Source organism: Brachyistius frenatus, unplaced genomic scaffold (assembly GCF_029030835.1).
Source record: "Brachyistius frenatus isolate BFR_SWC_R1_liver_20210118 unplaced genomic scaffold, ASM2903083v1 Contig_33, whole genome shotgun sequence".
NCBI lineage: Eukaryota > Metazoa > Chordata > Actinopteri > Embiotocidae > Brachyistius > Brachyistius frenatus.
The window spans coordinates 1-19,259 of record NW_027210632.1 but is presented as its reverse complement, the minus strand read 5'-3'; the positions used below and the strand labels follow the sequence as shown (position 1 = coordinate 19,259).

Sequence of the window (19,259 nt, the reverse complement as noted above, 5' to 3'; positions counted from 1 at the left end):
TTACAACGGTGCCAAGTCAAGAACTGGTAAGTATTTATAAATTTGTGATCATTTCAGGCCGTTTTCAGAAATCACGTCATAAGTCCTAGCCAGTTATTAAATCATACGTTCAACTCTCATCAACTGTTTATTTGATCATTCTCATCGGTGAATGTCTCCGGTTTTACAGATGGGTAAATAAACCCTACAGGAGGTGACCTTGACGACAGTCACGATGGTAAAGTATTGCAGATTATCAAATCGATTCAATAGTCAAATTAGGGGGACCAAACATAAAATGAGTAAAACACTTTTCTTTTTTTAGCCCACCAAATCGAGTAACTCAATGTCCCACAGTTCTCGACCCTCCAAGAAAACCGGTAGTCCAAAAAAGTGTGCCAAATCCCCCAAGACAGAGGTGGACATCCTCAGCCCGGCAGCCATGGAGAACCTCTACTACATTTCCCACAATGCAGCACACTGTCTGGAGTTCAGAGGCTTCGGGTGGCCGAATTCCAAAAAGAAGAAGAAGAAGAAGAAGAAGGGAAAAAAACGCAATAAGAAAAAGTAGACGAGTTCTTTCCTCGTTTAGGATGAGATTTTAATGCCTTCCTGTGGCGCCATCTGGTGGACGCGTTTGGAACGACAGCCCAAGTAAACCACGTTTGACAGCGAGAACCAGTACAAGAGTTTAAAACAAAACTTTGCCAATAACATTTTTTTTTTTACTAAATTCATGAGGCAAGACACTTCGAAGTTCATTATCTGCAACTTTATTGTAAGCCGAGTGACTCAGAATTGTGTTTGTACGAATGTATGCATGATAAAGTTTGGCAGTTGTAATTGACAAGCTCGAGAAGGAACGTCTTTATATTTTGTTTGCGTTAATATCCACTTTAGAGAACATTGTACACGTATACTGTGGAGATAATGAATGGCACGTCAGTTGCAACACATCGTAGAGAAGGCCAGCCATCGGTGTCACCAAACTGGTTTCAAGTGATCCCGCAAGTTATGTAATTTTCTTCAAATCCAGCTTTTGCACATTTTATAATTATAAAAAAAAATAGGCTGAAATGAGAACATGCCTATAAAACTAAGGGAAGAAACAGATACTGCTCCAGGCACTGTTTATATTCTCAGATATATTTTACATAATCAATCCTTTAATCAAAACGCGCACACACATGATACCATAAACCCTGTAAAATAAATAAGTCTCTGCGGTCCGTGCTCGTCCACCGGTCACTCCGGGGGCTTCTTCTTGGCCTCCACGTCTTTCTTGAAAGCTTCAATTTTCTTGGCCACGTTGGGAACCTAGAAAAAAAAGAACATAACAAGTCTACTGAACGTTTGCAGTTTATTTAGGTCACACCTAAAGGTTACACCTACAACTAACTCGGCCCAACGCATAACGCCCTGACGCAAATCCTTTCACACGTTACGTTTTTTGTTGTTGTTGTTGTCAACTTTGAATGAAAATGTATTGCAGTCTAATATTTCAGCAGTCAGATATTCAACATATTCAACAACAGCACCGCAAACTAAAAGATTTGGTGCCTCTTCAAAACAGTTTCACACAGGAGTCATCTAGAGAGACTCGGTGTGTCTATTAAAAGTAGGGATGGGACGTCATATTGTGAAACTAGATATTGGCTTAAATTGTGGATATTGTAATATCGTTATATTAGGCTAGGTAGTTACTTTATTAATCCCAGAGGGGAATTTTTTTCCGCCACACAAGCACACAGAAGCAATAAGATAATAATAGAAAAGCAATAAAATAGCAGTAAAAAATAAAATGCACAATATATACAGTATATACAGTACAGTATATATATAGATAGATATAGATATATATTATATGGCATTACTGTCATCGTTTCCTGGTTTTAAAGGCTGCGTTTCAGTTAAGTGATGATATGGACAGCAGGATGGGGTCACTGACACACACACACACAAAAGAAGTATATAAATACAAATATAAAACTCACTTCATAGTTTTGAGCGAGGTACATCCCCACAACGTTCCCCAGGGTGAAGCCAGCCTGGAAGACAAAAACAAGCATGTCGTGAAAAGGCCGAAATATGTGAGCTGACGCCGGGGCGAGCTTCGCCCGGGCGTCCGTAACAAAACGTCGATGTTGGAAGCAGGACGATGTCAGTTTAACTCACCAGGAACTGCAGCATGTTGGAAACACGGAGTTACTTCAAACGAACCGACTTTGGTTGCTCGAGAAGCAGGTCAAAGCTAAAGAGGAGCAAAACAAAACAAAACCAACAACCTCCCAAACTACTCGGCGGACGAAAAGCTTAAGCCCGTCATCAACACGACGTGTACGCATGCGCGAGAAAACGAAGTGTCGCGGTATTTTCGCGGAAGCTGCGTTGTAGTTTTTTCCCCCCCCTTCATCCCCGATCAGTTGTTTCTGGAGAACTACAACTCCCAGACACACACTTACAAATCTCGGCCATCCGGTGGGTGTGTGTTGTTGTTGCTGCCGCTGCTGCTGCTGCAATGGTGGTGTCGGAGGGACATTGAATGACTTTGGCTCCATCCGCGAATAAAACGGGTTTATCAAGTTTGAATTCAGGAGCATGGACGCTCTTATTCCCGTGATAAACAAGCTCCAGGATGTGTTCAACACCGTCGGCGCGGATATCATACAGCTGCCGCAAATTGCAGTAGTGGGCACTCAGGTAAAAAAATAAATAAATAAAAAAGCCTCGTGATTGGGTGCAATTTGTGATATATTCCTTTTAACGCTGTACACGCGCGTATTAGAAGCGAAATCCAACGTAGACACCCGGCGAGCGACGCGACCTACAAAGCGTGACTATTTCACGCGTTGAAACGCGGTGAAGGTTGCACGGAGGCCGTGTGGTCGTCGGTGCTTACAATCCCACCTGTCATTGTTTGACTGCTGCGAATCTCATTTGTCTGCACTTGCAGTGGGCTCTCTTAATTTTGATCCGTCGCCGTCTGTTATTGCTATTTAAAGAGCCTTTACAACCACTTACTAGAAACCAGGTCAATTACGCAGGAAAGAGAGGCGCAATTAGCTCAGCTGGCTCCGGTCCTGCTCCAGCGTGGTTCCGGATCAGCTGCTACGTCAAAAAAAATCAGAAATCGGTACGTGCTTTGTTCTCTCCGACTCGTGTCTTTTTTAATTTCACTTTTGTGTGTGTGTGTGTGTCTCCAGAGTAGCGGCAAGAGCTCCGTGCTGGAGAGCCTGGTGGGCCGGGACCTGCTGCCCCGTGGGACCGGCGTTGTGACCAGGCGACCTCTCATCCTCCAGCTGGTCAACGTCGATCCTGGAGACGCGAGGAAAAACGAGGACAGCGGTAAGTACCAGCGTCCCTCTGGTCCCTGCAGGGGGTTCAAAGGTACTCCAGTAAGCGACCCTCCACTGTAGGAAATTAAAAAAAAATTTAATATTTATTTATTTACGATCTAAAGACATTGGGGGCTTTTTTACACAATTTTAAACAAACAGTGGCCTCATTAGGGCATAAAGTTGCTGTTTGTAATGTGAAATGAGCCCAGATTAAAACGTACACAAAAGAAAATTGTGCCTTTTGTGTTCAGAAAATGCAGGACGTAATTACAACTATCTTCGCTAGTATTGAGCTCTTGATAGCTTTCTTTTATGTATAATACAGAGATTGAAAGATGAATTGGGAGCTTCATCGGTGGGGGGGGACGAGGGATTACTTGGTTTCCGACGTATTTTAACAGTTCCACGTCGTAGGATTAGGAAACTCGGGCCGGTGAAAATAATTCAGTTTTTGGGTCATTGTGAGATTTCTCGGGTCATTTATTTATTTATTTGCTCTCCCCCCTTTGCACCCTTTTATCTTCCACCCGGTGCTTCCCGTTTTGGATCCCACACTTAACACGGCAGCCGTGCTTTTCGTATTGACATCCGCGCTGTCACGCGCATGTTTGGAGAACACGCCCGCCCGCACGAAGGTCGTCTTATCCTCAGTCTGCCAACACCTGATTTCAAGTTCTGTCTCTTGTCTTTCTGACCACTTACAGGTGCCACGGTGTGAAAAAAAAGCACTTTGCTTCACAAAGGTGTGCATTGTCCAGGTGTCTTCCGTGATCAATAACCTAGATTATTTTCCCGTAGCCCCGCCCCCTCCTCCTCCTCCTCAATGCCACACCTGTGATTCCAGCTGCTTTTCTTCACCACGCCAGTAAACTGTCGTCAGGCATCGATCCTCGCGTTAGCCGCGCTCGCGCAAGCCTCCTGCACAGAGTAGTTCCTTCCAAGTTGTGACAGTCAACGCTTGAACGAAGCCGTAACTGCGAGCCATTTGTGTTTCATTACAGACGGTGAAGAGTGGGGCAAGTTTCTACACACTAAACATAAGGTACGAATTTGCGTGAAACTGTAACATTTGATTCATTCCTTCGACCCTCGCGACCCGTCGCGATTGAATTTTTTTTTTTTTTTTTGCTTTTGCAGATCTACACCGATTTTGATGAAATCAGGCAAGAAATTGAAAATGAAACGGCGCGAATATCTGGGAATAATAAGGTGAGCTACTTTATGGATGCAGGACGGAGGGGTCGCATAAAAGTGAATACTGCGAGACAAAAGAAAGAAAGAATGTTCTGATACATAAATCTGTTTTTTGAATTTCAGTGAGATATTGGATCACCCGAACATTTTATTTACTTCATTTGTTAGTTTGTTTTTACATTAATAAAACATTGCTGTAATTGCGCCAGTTAGCCAAGAGGCTAATTTTTTTACATCTGCAGTCCTGGGACAGATGTTAATGTTACTGATTAAATTTTGTATTAAAAATACAATACTGAAGTTATGGAAGTCATGTATAAGTATGCAAAAATAATAATCATTTTAATGTTAATAATAATAAAACATCATTCATGTCTTCATTGTCATGTACTTTTTAAGACACGGAACACGGTCTCATAATACAAAACCATAAAAAGAGAGCTGTTAATAGAAATATGGACCAATTCCAATCAAAGTTGGAGGCCAGTTGCGGACTGAATAGTTCACAGTCATCAGAAAACAGACCCATAAGGATTAGAGATGATTATCATTGTAGGTCACACGCCAAAATATTGTCCGACGGTACTTGAACCAACAGCAGAAACATTGAACTATACATAAAATAAATTATTTGTGAAATTGCACATTTAAAAGTAGCGCAAACGGGCACCATTTTAACTCCTAACTGTTTTTTGTTTTGTTTTTTTAAAAGACGTGTTCTGTAAATCAGTGCGAAGCTGTCGAATACTCACTACGTGTTTATTCTTTCCTCGCTCCTCTGCAGGGAATCAGCGACGAACCCATTCATCTGAAGATATTTTCTCCCCGTGTTGTCAACCTCACACTGGTGGATCTGCCAGGAATCACTAAGGTAGCTCATGCTGTACTTCCTGCTTCAAGCCCCACAAGACGAGGCTTTGATCATCTGGCACCACCCCCTGGGGAAATTTGTTAGACAACGCTTCCCTCCTTGAAAAATTACAACTACTCATTAAAGGACACTGAAATGCCCGAAAACCAAGATTTACCAGCTCCGCCTGGTCACCGCTGTTCGTTTCCCAATCTGGTTGATGCTTTTGTGCGTTTGATATTTGGAGATGGCTGCGAATTAATCGCTCACTCTCTTTCTAAACCGTTTGCTGTTAAATCCCAAGTGCACACAGGCTTTGATTCCAGCCTCATTAGTGCGTCCCCACTGGTTGAACATGTGTTCGTTTGAGAGATCCCCTGCTCTGGTGTCTTAACGACTCAAACGGACGAGTACCGTGTGTCTTCTCCTTTAAGTGATATTGTTCCCATCAGGTGCCCGTGGGTGATCAGCCTAAGGACATTGAGGTTCAGATAAAAGATCTAATCCTGAAGCACATCTCCAATCCCAACTGCATTATCCTGGCTGTCACGGCGGCGAACACGGACATGGCCACCTCGGAGGCCCTCAAGGTTGCCCGGGAGGTCGACCCTGACGGTATGAAAAGCTGAAAGGAAGCATTTCTCCGAAACCATGATGATGGTCAGATTCTTCTCAATTTCTGCTGTGCTGACCGTTGTGAATAAATGTGATTGATCAGGTAGGAGGACTCTGGCTGTCGTGACCAAGCTGGACTTGATGGACGCTGGTACTGATGCTATGGATGTACTGATGGGCAGAGTCATCCCGGTCAAACTGGGCCTCATCGGAGTCGTCAACAGGTCTCGCAAACAACATTTCATATACTGTGAAATAATCCACTACTCATAATGGGGTTTATTTGAGATAAGTGACTCTAAAATATTAGAGACGAGAGCGCAACAGTCAATTTTTAATGCTGGTAATAAAGACTAAATATATCAGTATCTATTGTTTGCGATCTTTTGTTACTCTACTCATATTGTGGGATAATCTACAAATCCATTATTATGCTTTTTAGTCCTGTATTCATCAATCACCATTTTTGTACATACGAAAACAGGCACGCTATTATGATATATGATAGACTTTATCCTTTTAAATATTCTCATTCGAACTTTCAGGAGCCAGTTGGACATCAACAATAAAAAGTCTGTGGCCGACGCGATCCGGGACGAGCACGGCTTCCTTCAGAAGAAATATCCGTCACTGGCCAACAGGAACGGAACCAAATACCTGGCGAGAACCCTGAACAGGTAAAACGGCGAGAATCACCTCGACAAACTAAAACCAGAAGAAGAAGAAGGGGGAAAAAAAAAAAAAAAGGCACTTTGAAGCATATCTGTGCTTCTGTTTGTTTTACTTAGACCAGATCAGGCAGTAAACACCAGAGACGGTAGAACTTTAATCAAAAGGGTTATGAGACGGGATTTGTTCACGCGACACTGGGAACAATGCGTGCAAAATGTCAAACCACCGAGACCTAATTTTGTTACGATAATTAACTGAAGGACCATTCATCATTTTTAATAATGTATTTTCCCTTCCTTGTACTTCTGCCGGTATCCATCGACAGTGTGAAGCCAAACTGCGACAAGCATTTTTAAAGTTCACCGATTTGGTTTTCTTTTTACCCCCCCCCCCCCGTCTTTTGTTCCTTTAAAGCTACCTCCTGAAAATGAAAACGTAGCGAGACATCTTCCAAGAAAATAAGGCAGAGACATTAAATCTTTGACTTCACTTCAGCGCTCTTCTTTTTGCATTGATGATTCAGGAAATATACCAATTTCTGTCTCATTGCTTTTATATCCAAATATACTGCCACAGGGATGAAAGTCAGTGCACTCTGAAATCAGAAAATAGAATTAAAAAAAAAAAAAGCTTATAAGAACAGCGACTGTTTATTGTGGACATGATATTTTCAGGGATAATTAAATGAATGCTTCTGCGGCCTGTTAGTGTGCTAAGCGGTGAACCTTCTGTGCACCAGGTACATTTTTCCAGGACAGGGACTGTACAAAGATATGACACAGATATATATATATATATATATATATATATATATATATACACACGGGAACGGATTTAACATCTCACCGGGACACATGACGTCATGTCAGCATCAGCGGGTTGAATGTCAGAGGCAGCGCTGACATTAATAACTGCCATCAGAGCATTTTTGCTTTTGTCTGTCATTTTAAAACGCACCGCTCTGCCCTTTCCCGTCATAATGTCAGGCTGCTGATGCATCACATCCGAGACTGTCTCCCCGAGCTGAAGACACGGATCAACGTCCTGGCAGCTCAGTACCAGTCCCTGCTCAGCAGCTACGGCGAACCCGTGGAGGACCAGAGTGCCACGCTGCTGCAGCTCATCACCAAGTTCGCCACGGAGTACTGCAACACCATCGAGGGCACGGCCAAATACATCGAGACGGCAGAGCTGTGAGTAGCAGCGTGTCTCCCTCTGCTCCTCCACTTGGTGATGCTGTTGATCCAGCGCAGGGAAAATGAGCAAAAAAAAAAAAAAAAAAACAAAAAAACTGCATTGGTTTCATCATTTCATATAATACAACTTGTGAGTTGAGGCACGCACCGCCTCTGTGAAGGAAGAGGCTGACGGGAGCGGAGGCCACGGGGTTCACGTCGCCGCTAATATCCCCCCCCCCCCCCCCAACTTCTATTTTTCAGGTGCGGCGGTGCCAGAATTTGTTACATATTCCACGAGACCTTTGGCAGAACGTTGGAGTCCGTCGATCCTCTGGGGGGCCTCAGCACCATAGACATCCTCACGGCCATAAGGAACGCAACGGTGAGCGCCTTCAGTCAGGGATCCAAAACCACAAAAACATGACTTTTTCTGTCGGACGCGGCTCGCGCCGCTCCTTTGGTGGGTTGCTCCGTTGAGCCCGTGTTGCGCTTCGGGTCCGTGCTAACCCGCAGCGCCCTCCCTCCCTCCCTCCCTCCCCTTGCACTAGGGCCCGCGTCCGTCCCTGTTTGTGCCCGAGATTTCCTTCGAGCTGTTGGTGAAGAAGCAGGTGAAACGCCTCGAGGACCCCAGTTTGCGCTGCGTGGAGCTCGTCCACGAGGAAATGCAGCGGATCATTCAGCACTGCAGCAACTACAGCACGCAGGTAGTCGGGACGCGGCGCGCGAGCGTTTAAAAAAAAAAAAAAAAAGTAATCTTCCCCTCGCGCGCTCGCGTCCATATCCATATTCATGCCGTTTTGCCTCGCAGGAGCTGCAGAGGTTCCCCAAGCTGCACGAGGCCATTGTGGAGGTGGTCACCTCCCTCCTGAGGAAGAGACTGCCAATCACCAATGAGATGGTACCGACACGTTCACCTCTCTCTCTCTCTCCCGCGGTCGTCGTTTAGGTTTGCGGCGTCGACGAGCTGAATCGGAACCCTGTATCGATCTCTGTCCTCGTTTCTCGTCACAGGTCCATAACTTGGTTGCAATCGAGCTGGCCTACATCAACACCAAGCATCCGGACTTTGCGGACGCCTGCGGGGTCATGAATAACAACATCGAGGTTTGTACTCGCAGTGATTTCCGTACGTTTTCGTAGCAGAATAAAAAAAAGACGCGCAAAACCGGACTCTGCATGCTTGTAGGCCCGCGTCGATGCGTTCACATCTTCAGGTATGTAAAGTATTAAATGTCATTTAGTCGGAATGCACGCAAGCGACTAAATGGCCGCAATAATTTTGAATGTTTAAAAAGCAGCTGAATACGTTCAACTACAAGTTTTGCACCAATGGATTTAGAGCCGTTAAATGCTTTGTTTTGAAAACCAATCACTCGAATGTGAATGGGGGTTCATTTGATTTCTTTGTGGGTAATTTCAAACTGATTTTAAGGTTGTTCTTTTTTATTTATGTATTTTTTTAATTTTTTTTTACAATTCACATATTTAGGTAGGTAGTCCAGTATTTTGTAGCTCAAATTTGCATCTTTTTTCAGATTTGAAGACTCGAGTAAAGTGAAACGTGTGAGCGCGGTCAAACTGCTTTTGGTGAAATTCACACACAAAATTCAAACTTCCATTTTTCAGTTATCTTCTTGTTCCTCTGGCATTTTAAGGCAGATTGCACACTTGAATGATGGGAGACAGAATGTAACATGAAAAGACGGATGTTCGACGGACTGATTTGAATTGGAATTTTTAAGCTTCCATTTTGGTGTCTGAATTTGACCAATCCAGTGAATCAGAGTAACGTACACGCAGTGTTTTGAACGAGAAACTTTTATTTTCGGTGTAAATTTGTGTCAGTTTTGATCTTTTTTTTTTTTTTTTAATTTAGTCAATACTTTTTCTACCAAGTCAATTTTAATAGGATGTTTGCAAAAGTTGGTTTAACTTTAGTCGTTTCTTTAGAAAAAAAGTGGGAAAACTTCTTTCACTGTGGTCTTTCCAGGAAATGTCGTACATATTTTCCTCGGATGCGTTTGTCAAAAACCATCTAAGTGTACAGACATCTGTTTTGTGTTTGCAGGAGCAAAGGAGAAACAGGATGAGAGAGCTGCCCACCGCGGTGCCCAGGGATAAGGTAAAAGAAAAGCTTTCGAATATGATAACGGCTACTTGTGTGGTCTAATACTTTTATTTTGCAGCCTTTCCAAGTATAAAGGAGACTTGTGCGGCGTTAATCACTCGTAGCGCTGCAGGGTGAAGATCTGCGAACCGAATGCTCCGGATAGTTTCCATCGTTGAATACGATCCCGCGTCGCCTCTCTTCCGCTCGACTTTCCGCTGCCAGCCGTCTTTCTTCTGCCTCTCCACACTTCTTCTTCTTAGCGCCTTTTCTTTTTTCTTTTTTTTTCTTCTCCCTGTTTCTCTCCTCATTCCTGCTCTCATATTCCTGCCAGTCTGTTGCCAAAAGCCCGGCTGGCTCAACTGCGGTTGCTGGCGAGCCCCCTGCGTCTGGAGCAGACACGGACAGTGCCAAGGTGGGCACATACGCTGGCACTGTGCCTGGCTGGTGGTGGAGCATGGGCTGATGGATGGATGGATGGATGGATGGATGGATGGATGAGCGGCTGGCATGCACGCCGATCTTTGTCTGCCGATGTCGTGCTCTTGTCTCGCTCTCCTTCAGCCTGTGCGGACTTCCACTAACAACCGTTGAGTTTTTCCCGTTTTACCCCAAGCTCACCTCGCCAAAAACTGAAAAACTTTCTTCTCCTTCTCTTTCCTTCCCCGCGCTCCCACCTCTTTCGATGCGCCGCTTTTGTACTTGGATTCTAGGAATTGCGCAATGGGCGGTAATTCTACATCTGCGCACCGTCCAGCCATCCAATCATCTTTGCTTTTAAGCCGTACTAGCAGCGTGCCTCCAGCGACGGCAACACTGCTCGGTTCATGTTCCCCCCCCCCCCAAGATGAAGCCTGCCACTTTTTTTTAACGCGCCTGTTTGTCTTGAGTTTGCATATGAATCAGTCAATGATATTATGCTCAATACCCGTGTGTGTGTGTGTGTGTGTGTGTGTGTGTGTGTGTGTGTGTGTGTGTGCAATGACCGGTTTATCCGTCTTCATGTCTCAGGCCCAAGCAGCGGGGCCCCAGGGTGAGCAGGACGGCATGGGGAACTGGAGGGGGATGCTGAAGAAAGGGGAGGACACTCCAGGCTCCGGACCCGGAAGTCCCCTTAAAGGAGCTGTCAACCTACTAGATGTGGTAACTAAACACTCAGATGCCCCCGTTGAAATGATTGCAGTCTTTTTTTTTTTTTTCCAGCGAACGAATGAATAAAACTCTTTTCCTTCTAGCCTGTGCCGGTCGCAAGGAAGTTGTCATCACGCGAGCAGCGAGACTGTGAGGTCATCGAGCGCCTCATCAAGTCTTACTTCCTCATCGTCCGCAAGAACATCCAGGACAGGTAGGCCGATCACTCCTCTATAACCCTCTGAGCAGTTGCTGGGTGTTTTTTGTTGTTGTTTTGTTGGCGGTTTAAGGGGTTCAGAGGTTTAAAGTCTGATGAGGATCTATATATCTTTTTCATTTTCAACAAATCCATAACAATCAATTGATTCTACTAACACTGACATTGTAGCTGAAGCCTAATGTGCAGTATCTACTTTATACCATCTGTGCTGCAGAGCACCACTTCCGTCCAAAAACCTTTTACAGAGCACGGCAATGAGCCACCCTGTCAGTTGTGTGGTCGGGTCACGTGTTCCTTCATTAGTGAACGCCAGCCGCTGTAGTTTATTTTGACTAAATCCCACTTCGACTAGTTTGGTGCCGTAAATACTCAAAAGTAAAATCATTTCACATTAATCCGCATGTGAAGATAGTCGTTACGAATGCGCTTTTTATTCTTGTTTGAGTGACATTTGCTGCCCAGCTGTTTTATAATATTACTGGGTGGTTACAAAAAAAAAAAAAAAAAAAAAAAGCTAAACTTCATATTTATGGCCCGTTGTGGAAGATTTATTAGTAGGAACCAGTGGGCTAAGCGCCACAGATAAAGACATTGGAAAGTACTGAGAATGACACATCGGTCGTATTTTGGCCTCGGCAACAATAAGAAACAGTGTAAAAGCATTGTAAGCACGATCCTTCTCTGACGTCTCCGTCTTCTCTTGAAAGTCTTTGCAACACTGGAGTTTGTTGGCGCGTGCGGCCCCTCACAGCTCAGCAGGGTTAAATATCACATATTTAGCTCCTACTTAAACAGCTCGATACTTCGACAGGCACGACCACCTGGTGGGTCAAACTCGAGCCTCCTCCATCTGGGAAACGGCGCAGTCACCCGGCCATCTTGCCGCCTTGTTCTCAACCATCTGTTCGGTCTGTTTCCTCTCTCTCTCTCTCTCTCTCTCTCTCTCTGCCGCAGTGTGCCAAAGGCAGTGATGCACTTCCTGGTCAACCATGTGAAGGACAGCCTCCAGAGCGAGCTTGTTGGCCAGCTGTACAAATCTGGCCTCCTCAACGATCTGCTGACCGAGTCGGAGGATATGGCCCAGCGGCGCAAGGAGGCCGCTGACATGCTACAGGTAGCAGGATCCCTCCTTGGAGTTCTGTGGTCTTCCCCGGTGTACTGAATTTTCTTTACGGGTCATTTAATTTGTTTTATTTTTTTTAAATTATTTATTTATCTCACCCGCAGGCGCTGCAGAAAGCCAGTCAGGTGATCGCTGAGATCAGGGAAACACACCTGTGGTGAAAAATGAACCCGGTCTGTGGTCTCCTCATCATGCCCAAAGGTCCGACGCTCCGCGCGCTCATCATGTCTGAACTTGAAGTTTTGGATTTGCAACCATGAAACTGTTTTGATCCCTGCTCCAATATACAGTAGGAATCATATTAGCTCACAGGCTACTTGAAAGAAATGTAAGTTAATTGACGTTATTTAAAATGCTTGCTGTTGTCTAGAGTATATGAAAATGCACTGCTTCTAAGGTTCAAGGTAAGATTTCGGAGATTGTAGTTGCCCCCAACGGCTCCGGGAGGAATCCCGAGTGCAGCCAAAGGCGAAGTACATTTTTTGACAGACCGTGGTTAATCAGTGTGGAAATGGACTATTGCGTGAAGTGGAAATGAAAGCTTTGACGCCATTTTGGCAGCACCGCAAAGCATTCATGAAAAATGTTTTGGCTTCAGGTTGTAGGAAAAATGTTATTGAGTCACGCAGTTGCAAACTTTTCATTTAGGAGTCGCTGTCGTGTGTCAGAAACCACCAAACGGCCATAACCTTAATTTTTGCACTATTGTCACCACACTGTAATGTATAGCAAGTCCATTGTCCTGACACTGTATTGCCATCAGAATCTTTATTTATTAATGTGTTATTTAAATAAGTGGATCATGTCCTCAGCACTATTGCAGCAAATTCATTTTAAGTTTACATATCGCTGCCTACATGTGTAAATGATGGTGCACTGTAGTTCTGTGTTCTCAGAAGAATGAATAAATAAATAGAGGTATTTTACTGGCAACTAATTGGTTTGGATTCAGATGTGGGGAGAGTGGCAAGTTGGTGGAAAGAAAAGCAAAGAACCACTAGTTTCGATAATAATAATAATGGATAATTCAAAATTAAAACACACCAACAGGCCCAAAACAAAAGAGAAGGTCTGTTTATTTTTTTTGATGTCTACAACTGGACTGTTGCAGCTTTCCTTTGGCGCTGGAGAGTCACAGGCAAAAATAGTATGACGGGCCGGTGTCTGCATCAATGAATATTTATATAACATAGCGTACAGTTTATTAATTTGGCTAATGTAGTATGCCTATTTAAAGAATTCCAAGTGAACTAAGATATTAGAAGTTATAATCATGAACAAATAGAAAATGAATTGCCATACAAATTTGGAAATAATCCAACTTGAAAATCATTCATAGCAAATAAACCACTCTGACAAATTGGTTTATGATTAGATGTTTATTTTTTTGGTTTTATTTATTTATGTTTATGTTTATTTATGATTAAGATTAGAATGATAGACAATTTAAAAGAAATATTGTGGATTTCCCTGCAATAATTTAAGTGGAATGATGCCAGATGAAAGAACATGTTATACCAATAAGCTGAGTTTTAAGAAAATATACAGTTTTAAATGATTATATTCAATATCTCGTTTGCGGCTATAATGATTATTTCATAAAGTGTTTTTTGCATTTTAATGCTTTTGGTTTTCCAAAGTTTATACAAGTTTATACGTTAAATGTTAGAGCCTGATTTATTTATTTTAATCAGCGGATATGCGCTTTGATGAAAACATTTTTTATGAACATATTGCAGAAAAAGATGCTGTTGGTAAATTAGAAGTTACTCTTTTTTGATAGTTATTTAAAATTATTAAATTCCCAGTGAAGTTTACAGTTTGAGTGCACTCATGTCAGCATGTAAAATACCCTGCCTCAATGACATACGTTTGACACTTTGTCGACAGTTTTTGCCACCTATATTTGTTTGATCCCAGGTCCAAAAATCCAGCATCGGTTGGGCTCTACTAAATGTCAACAAGCTGCTGTTCAACTTTGACTTCATAAAATAGTCCAAAATGGATCAATTTAAATTGGGGACAAAGCATAAGAAGGAAAGAAGATTGGAAACATGCAAGTCATTGGGACTTAAATATATATTCTGTGACGTGTATTGACCGGTTTTACATTTCATCAGTTCGTAGGCAGTGTAGCTCCACACCGTGTGCTGTATGAAAACGGAACAGACAGGAGAATCGCCCAAGCGTAATGCTATTAGAGGAGGACAAAGCGCACAATTTCACACCCGACACAACTGGCACATGATGAGACTGTCCACTCAACAGCAGCCCTACCTTTTGATTCGCTGCCTTTGTCGCCCCTTTTTTTTTTTTTTTTTTTTTCTCCTGCACTTTTGGCCAAAAGATCCGATACATTCTAAAATATCAACCAGATATTTTGACAGGGAGACCATAAACACCAACCAGCTGCTCCAACGCAGACATCTCTCGCTTTCTGTCTTAAATTCTAACATATTTAACTCTTCAAGAGACCGTATTTAAAGAGTGTCTGTGCCTATGGGTTTACATTTCGTAATTTGGTAGCTTCTAAGACTTCGTTATCTCGCTAACATTTCAGCAGGACAAAGGGCGGATGTGGGGATCCAGCCTACGACTGTCTGTTTTTTTTTTTTTTTACGATGTTTCTCTAATTTTACCAACTTCAAAGTTCAAACATAGCTGTGGATCAGGGCCCGCAATGTTTTCAGACAGCTAGCGATGTAAAGAGGGGGTGTTGAGTAAAAGATGAATGGTGAAGAGATTGTACATCAGATAAAAGAGAATAAAGAATATTAGGGAGAATAAGGATAGTAAAAAACCGTGATTAAATACTGCATGCCTGCCCTACAAAGGCTGCATTACACATGAATAAAAGAAAAAAAGCAGAATTTCTCACTAGTAAAAATCTGAATCCATATTGTAGCCACAGCATGGTAGGTAACAAGTTAGTGTGTTAATCTATCCTCACTCAGCAAAGACGTTATGTTCCCACTTCATATCAAGCAGGATTATGTGACTTTAAAAGGCCTCGGGTGGAAAGAGATAATGTGACAAACGTAGGATCTAAGAATGCCACCCAGAAGAGGTTTAAATCTGTAAAGTAGTTAGGCAAATAAAGGTTTTCAACATGTGGTAGGCCAGAGTAAACGACTAGAGATGCACGATAATATCGGCTCGGTATCGATCGATAAAGGCTTTAAAATGAAATACTGGCCAGATTTGAACATTTCTGCCGATATAACATTTAATTCATGCCTAAATTCTGGACACCAGAATTGCTCCTGTTTCTGCTCCATGCACAATGCTGTACTGTGCAACAGCAGCAGTATCAAAACTTATTGATCCACCCTCGTTTATAAGAATTTTTCAACTCCCTGATTTTGGTATCGGCCCCAAAAATCCAATATTGGTCAAGCGCTATTGGTATTCAACCAAAAATAGCGGGGAAATATCACTATATTGGATGTCAACATAAAAAACAAATATTGGAACTAATAAATTAATACAATTCTTATTATATAATAATAGATTTGACACTTTTGTCAGAAAATAGGAACAAACTTAAAATGTCCCAAAGCTCTTTCATTGAAGCTCAAAGCCACTGTAATACTACTACAGTGGCTTTCAATGCGCCAATATATGAGCCACTCCTGAGATTTCTGGACATGCCTCCTGACACATGAAAGGATATTTTTTTGGGGCATTTTAGGAAACATGTTTTTTTTTTGCTTTCCCTCTCACATTGAATATGAAGCCATGTATCTTCTGATATCTTCCACTTGGTGAAAAGAACGGTAGCCATTTTAAACCAAGCGATGGCAAAATGGCTGCACAGCGACCAACAGCCATACATAGTTTAAAAAAAAAAAAAAATAAATTAATATATATATATCTGGTTTCACATGTAAATGAACTGCTCCAAATACATATACAACTGCTATAAGTTGCAAATTTTCCTGCTTTTTCTATTGTACCGAAATTATTCGGCATAAAGCTCAAGATGCACACGTTCCATCTTGTTAGTTTCCTGTGGATTTGGTTTCCTTTGGAGGTCTTTTTGCTAAGCAAAGCTAGAAGGCTGCTGGTTGAAGCCTTACATTTATATATTTACATTTTTAGACATCATTATCCCAATATTCACATCTAACTCGGCAAGAAGACAAACAATTTCCTGAAATGTCAAACTATTCCGTTGCTGTTGTCAGCAACAACAAAAAGGCTCACGCTCCCCTTTTCACTGTTACTCCCAACTTCTGCTCGTCATTGATTTCTGGTCTAGAGTTTATTGATCTTGACCATAAACTAGAATGTTAGTGCATAAATCGGTTTAACCAGTGTATGTACTACTTAGGAAATATATATATATATATATATATATAAGTTTCCTAATTACATTTAATTGATAGTTTATGTATTTCTTCTTCAGGTGCCATTTTACAGAGTATTTAGCATTTGAACACCCTGAGGTAATGCACTTACATCATATTTCTGTTTCTTCAACTTCTCGCTATGGTTAAACTTGTCAGCCTCCAGCCTCGTCAGCCACTAAACAGAGCTCGTTGGCCTTCTCCCTTCGTCAGCAAAAACCAGGAGGCATTCAGAAACTGAGAACAAATCCCCTACATCAGACTGGAAATGTGAATATCGCTGTCTGAAAAACTGTGAACAATACTGTCCTTACTTCAGGTTGTCCTCGCCGAGATGGTCGATATGAGCGGTTTCTTCCTTTCCGCCTCAAAAAGTGGCATGACTTTCAAGTTAAATTTGCAATATTTTGGGGTTTTTTTCAACACTTGGTGGCAGCGTAGAGAAACTGTGAATGCAAACCAGATATATTATTTATTTTTTTGTTGGCATAAAACAGTAATATGTAAAGAGATGCTATAAACTGAGGTGATGTGAAGGCTCATGAGATTTTTCTAAAGAGGTTCATCAATACTATGCCATTTTGATGGTACACTACATCATAGCATTGTTTTTTCTCATACTATACTATGAGATATTTAAGCTCTAAAAAATTGTATGACATTAATTGACATTTTTAATGACATACTACATTATGACATGTTTTGACATTATGACAGACTAAACAATGACATTGTTTTCGACATAAAATACTGTTGAAATTTTTTAAAATACTATACCGTGGCATTTTTTCAATTTGTACTGAAATTTTTATGCCATTTTCTAAAAAGTTTTTTTGCCAGTTTGGACGACATGATATTTTCATGATACTTTGGATAACCAGCACTGATGTGATATTGTTTTTTACGTTTTGGACCACATTCTATTTTATGATATTTTTATGGCATTGTTGACGACAAAAAACTATTCACTGTCGACTTTTTTTTTACTAATTTAGACGACATGCTATCGTGTGACTTTTTTTTGTCATATTTTGGACAACATACTATGGGTGACTTTTTTATCCTAATTTGGGAGACATGCTATAGTATGTCTTTATTAACATAATTTGGACGACATACATGACATGAAGTCATACTATAGCATGTCGTCTGAAATATGAAAAAAAAGTCATACTATAGCATGTCGTCCGAAATATGAAAAAAAAGTCATATAAAAAACAAGTCATACTATAGCATGTCGTCCGAAATATGAAATAAAAGTCATACTATAGCATGTCGTACGAAATATGAAAATAAAAGTCATACTATAGCATGTCATCCTAAATATGAAAAAAAAGTCATACTATAGCATGTCGTCCTAAATATGAAAAAAAAAGTCATACTATAGCATGTCGTCCTAAATATGAAAAAAAAAGTCATACTATAGCATGTCATCCTAAATATGAAAAAAAAGTCATACTACAGTGAACCCTCGTTTATCGCGGGGGTTACGTTCCAAATAGAGACCGTGATAGGTGAAATCCGTGAAGTAGTAACCTTTTTTTTTTTTACAATTATTATACAATGAAATACTCCATAATACATTGAAACCAAAGAACAAAACCTTTTTACAGGCCCAAGCATTTGTTTAACAAATAAAAGTACTGTATAAATGTTTTTTTTTACAAATAACTACTGTACTGTAAAATAATAATTTTAATCATCAATACGAACTGAAGGCTTCAAATTGCTGAGATCGGCACCGCCCCACTGCGACCCGAGTCATTGGATTAGAACGGGAGGAAATGAAAAATGATTATGAAAACAAATACAAAGTACAGTAGGACAAATAGTGACTCGTGTATTTCACTGCTCTTCTGACTGAGCCGCTGCATCCTGACTCCGCTCTGCAGCGGTTCTTTCTTCTAAAGCCGGCGGTGCAGGTGTGGTTTTTCGAGAGAAGAACATAGTTATCGGTAGTTGTTGTCGCTCTTTTTTCTTCTGGGCAAAAAGATTCTTATAAACCGACATGCCACCATCGATTATTTTTAATTTGGCAAGCTGTTTTACGTACGTGTACATATTAAACCGCAACGTTATTGACAAACAGGTAGAGAAGAAGCGGAGAGACTGTTTAGCCAATCAGAATGCAGAACACAATGCACGATGCAAATCCGTGAAGCAGCGAGACCGTGAAAGGTGAACCGCGTTATAGCGAGGGTTCACTGTATAGCATGTCGTCCGAAATATGAAAAAAAAGTCATACTATAGCATGTCGTCCGAAATATGAAAAAAAGTCATATTATAGCATGTCGTACGAAATATGAAAAAAAGTCATATTATAGCATGTCGTACGAAATATGAAAATAAAAGTCATACTATAGCATGTCGTCCGAAATATGACCAAAAAGTCATACTATAGCATGTCGTCCAAAATATGAAAAAAAAGTCATACTATAGCATGTCGTCCGAAATATGACCAAAAAGTCATACTATAGCATGTCATCCTAAATATGAAAAAAGT

At 41.6% G+C, this 19,259-nt stretch overlaps 3 protein-coding genes across 4 annotated transcripts; 2 read left to right on the top strand and 1 right to left on the bottom strand.

Annotated features, from left to right (window-relative positions):
- Positions 1-82: 82 nt before the first annotated feature.
- LOC138621889 (small lysine-rich protein 1) lies at positions 83-639 on the top strand. The gene is made up of 2 exons (XM_069700236.1): positions 83-217; positions 305-639. Exons 1-2 carry the CDS (start codon positions 215-217, stop codon positions 548-550), a joined length of 249 nt encoding a protein of 82 aa, XP_069556337.1. The 5' UTR covers positions 83-214; the 3' UTR covers positions 551-639.
- A 97-nt stretch (positions 640-736) lies between these two features.
- stmp1 (short transmembrane mitochondrial protein 1) lies at positions 737-2,301 on the bottom strand. The gene is made up of 3 exons (XM_069700237.1): positions 2,155-2,301; positions 1,974-2,027; positions 737-1,296 (listed from the first exon to the last, which is right to left on the bottom strand). The coding sequence occupies exons 1-3, from the start codon at positions 2,167-2,169 to the stop codon at positions 1,225-1,227; spliced, it is 141 nt and encodes a 46-aa protein (XP_069556338.1). The 5' UTR covers positions 2,170-2,301; the 3' UTR covers positions 737-1,224.
- A 162-nt stretch (positions 2,302-2,463) lies between these two features.
- On the top strand, positions 2,464-13,340 carry LOC138621883 (dynamin-1-like protein). 2 transcript variants are annotated; one of them, XM_069700222.1, is made up of 19 exons: positions 2,464-2,679; positions 3,183-3,324; positions 4,319-4,359; positions 4,455-4,526; positions 5,296-5,382; positions 5,814-5,976; positions 6,080-6,200; positions 6,522-6,653; positions 7,635-7,841; positions 8,088-8,208; positions 8,375-8,530; positions 8,635-8,724; positions 8,838-8,930; positions 9,895-9,948; positions 10,268-10,348; positions 10,945-11,076; positions 11,169-11,278; positions 12,239-12,398; positions 12,512-13,340. In XM_069700222.1, the coding sequence occupies exons 1-19, from the start codon at positions 2,578-2,580 to the stop codon at positions 12,566-12,568; spliced, it is 2,121 nt and encodes a 706-aa protein (XP_069556323.1). In that variant the 5' UTR covers positions 2,464-2,577; the 3' UTR covers positions 12,569-13,340. The 2 variants fall into 2 exon arrangements, with proteins under 2 accessions (XP_069556323.1, XP_069556324.1); XM_069700223.1 differs by lacking the exon at positions 10,268-10,348 and having other exon boundaries at positions 2,465-2,679.
- Positions 13,341-19,259: the final 5,919 nt, after the last annotated feature.

Bases quoted from the DNA above. Each gene is read 5' to 3' on its own strand.
- LOC138621883 (XM_069700222.1), top strand. From the start codon at position 2,578: ATGGACGCTCTTATTCCCGTGATAAACAAGCTCCAGGATGTGTTCAAC. The intron at 10,349-10,944 runs GTGGGCACATAC...TTCATGTCTCAG, and splicing joins CAGACACGGACAGTGCCAAG to GCCCAAGCAGCGGGGCCCCA. The intron at 11,077-11,168 runs GTAACTAAACAC...TTTTCCTTCTAG, and splicing joins CTGTCAACCTACTAGATGTG to CCTGTGCCGGTCGCAAGGAA.
- stmp1 (XM_069700237.1), bottom strand. The intron at 1,297-1,973 runs GTGAGTTTTATA...TTTTTTTTCTAG, and splicing joins ACCTCGCTCAAAACTATGAA to GTTCCCAACGTGGCCAAGAA.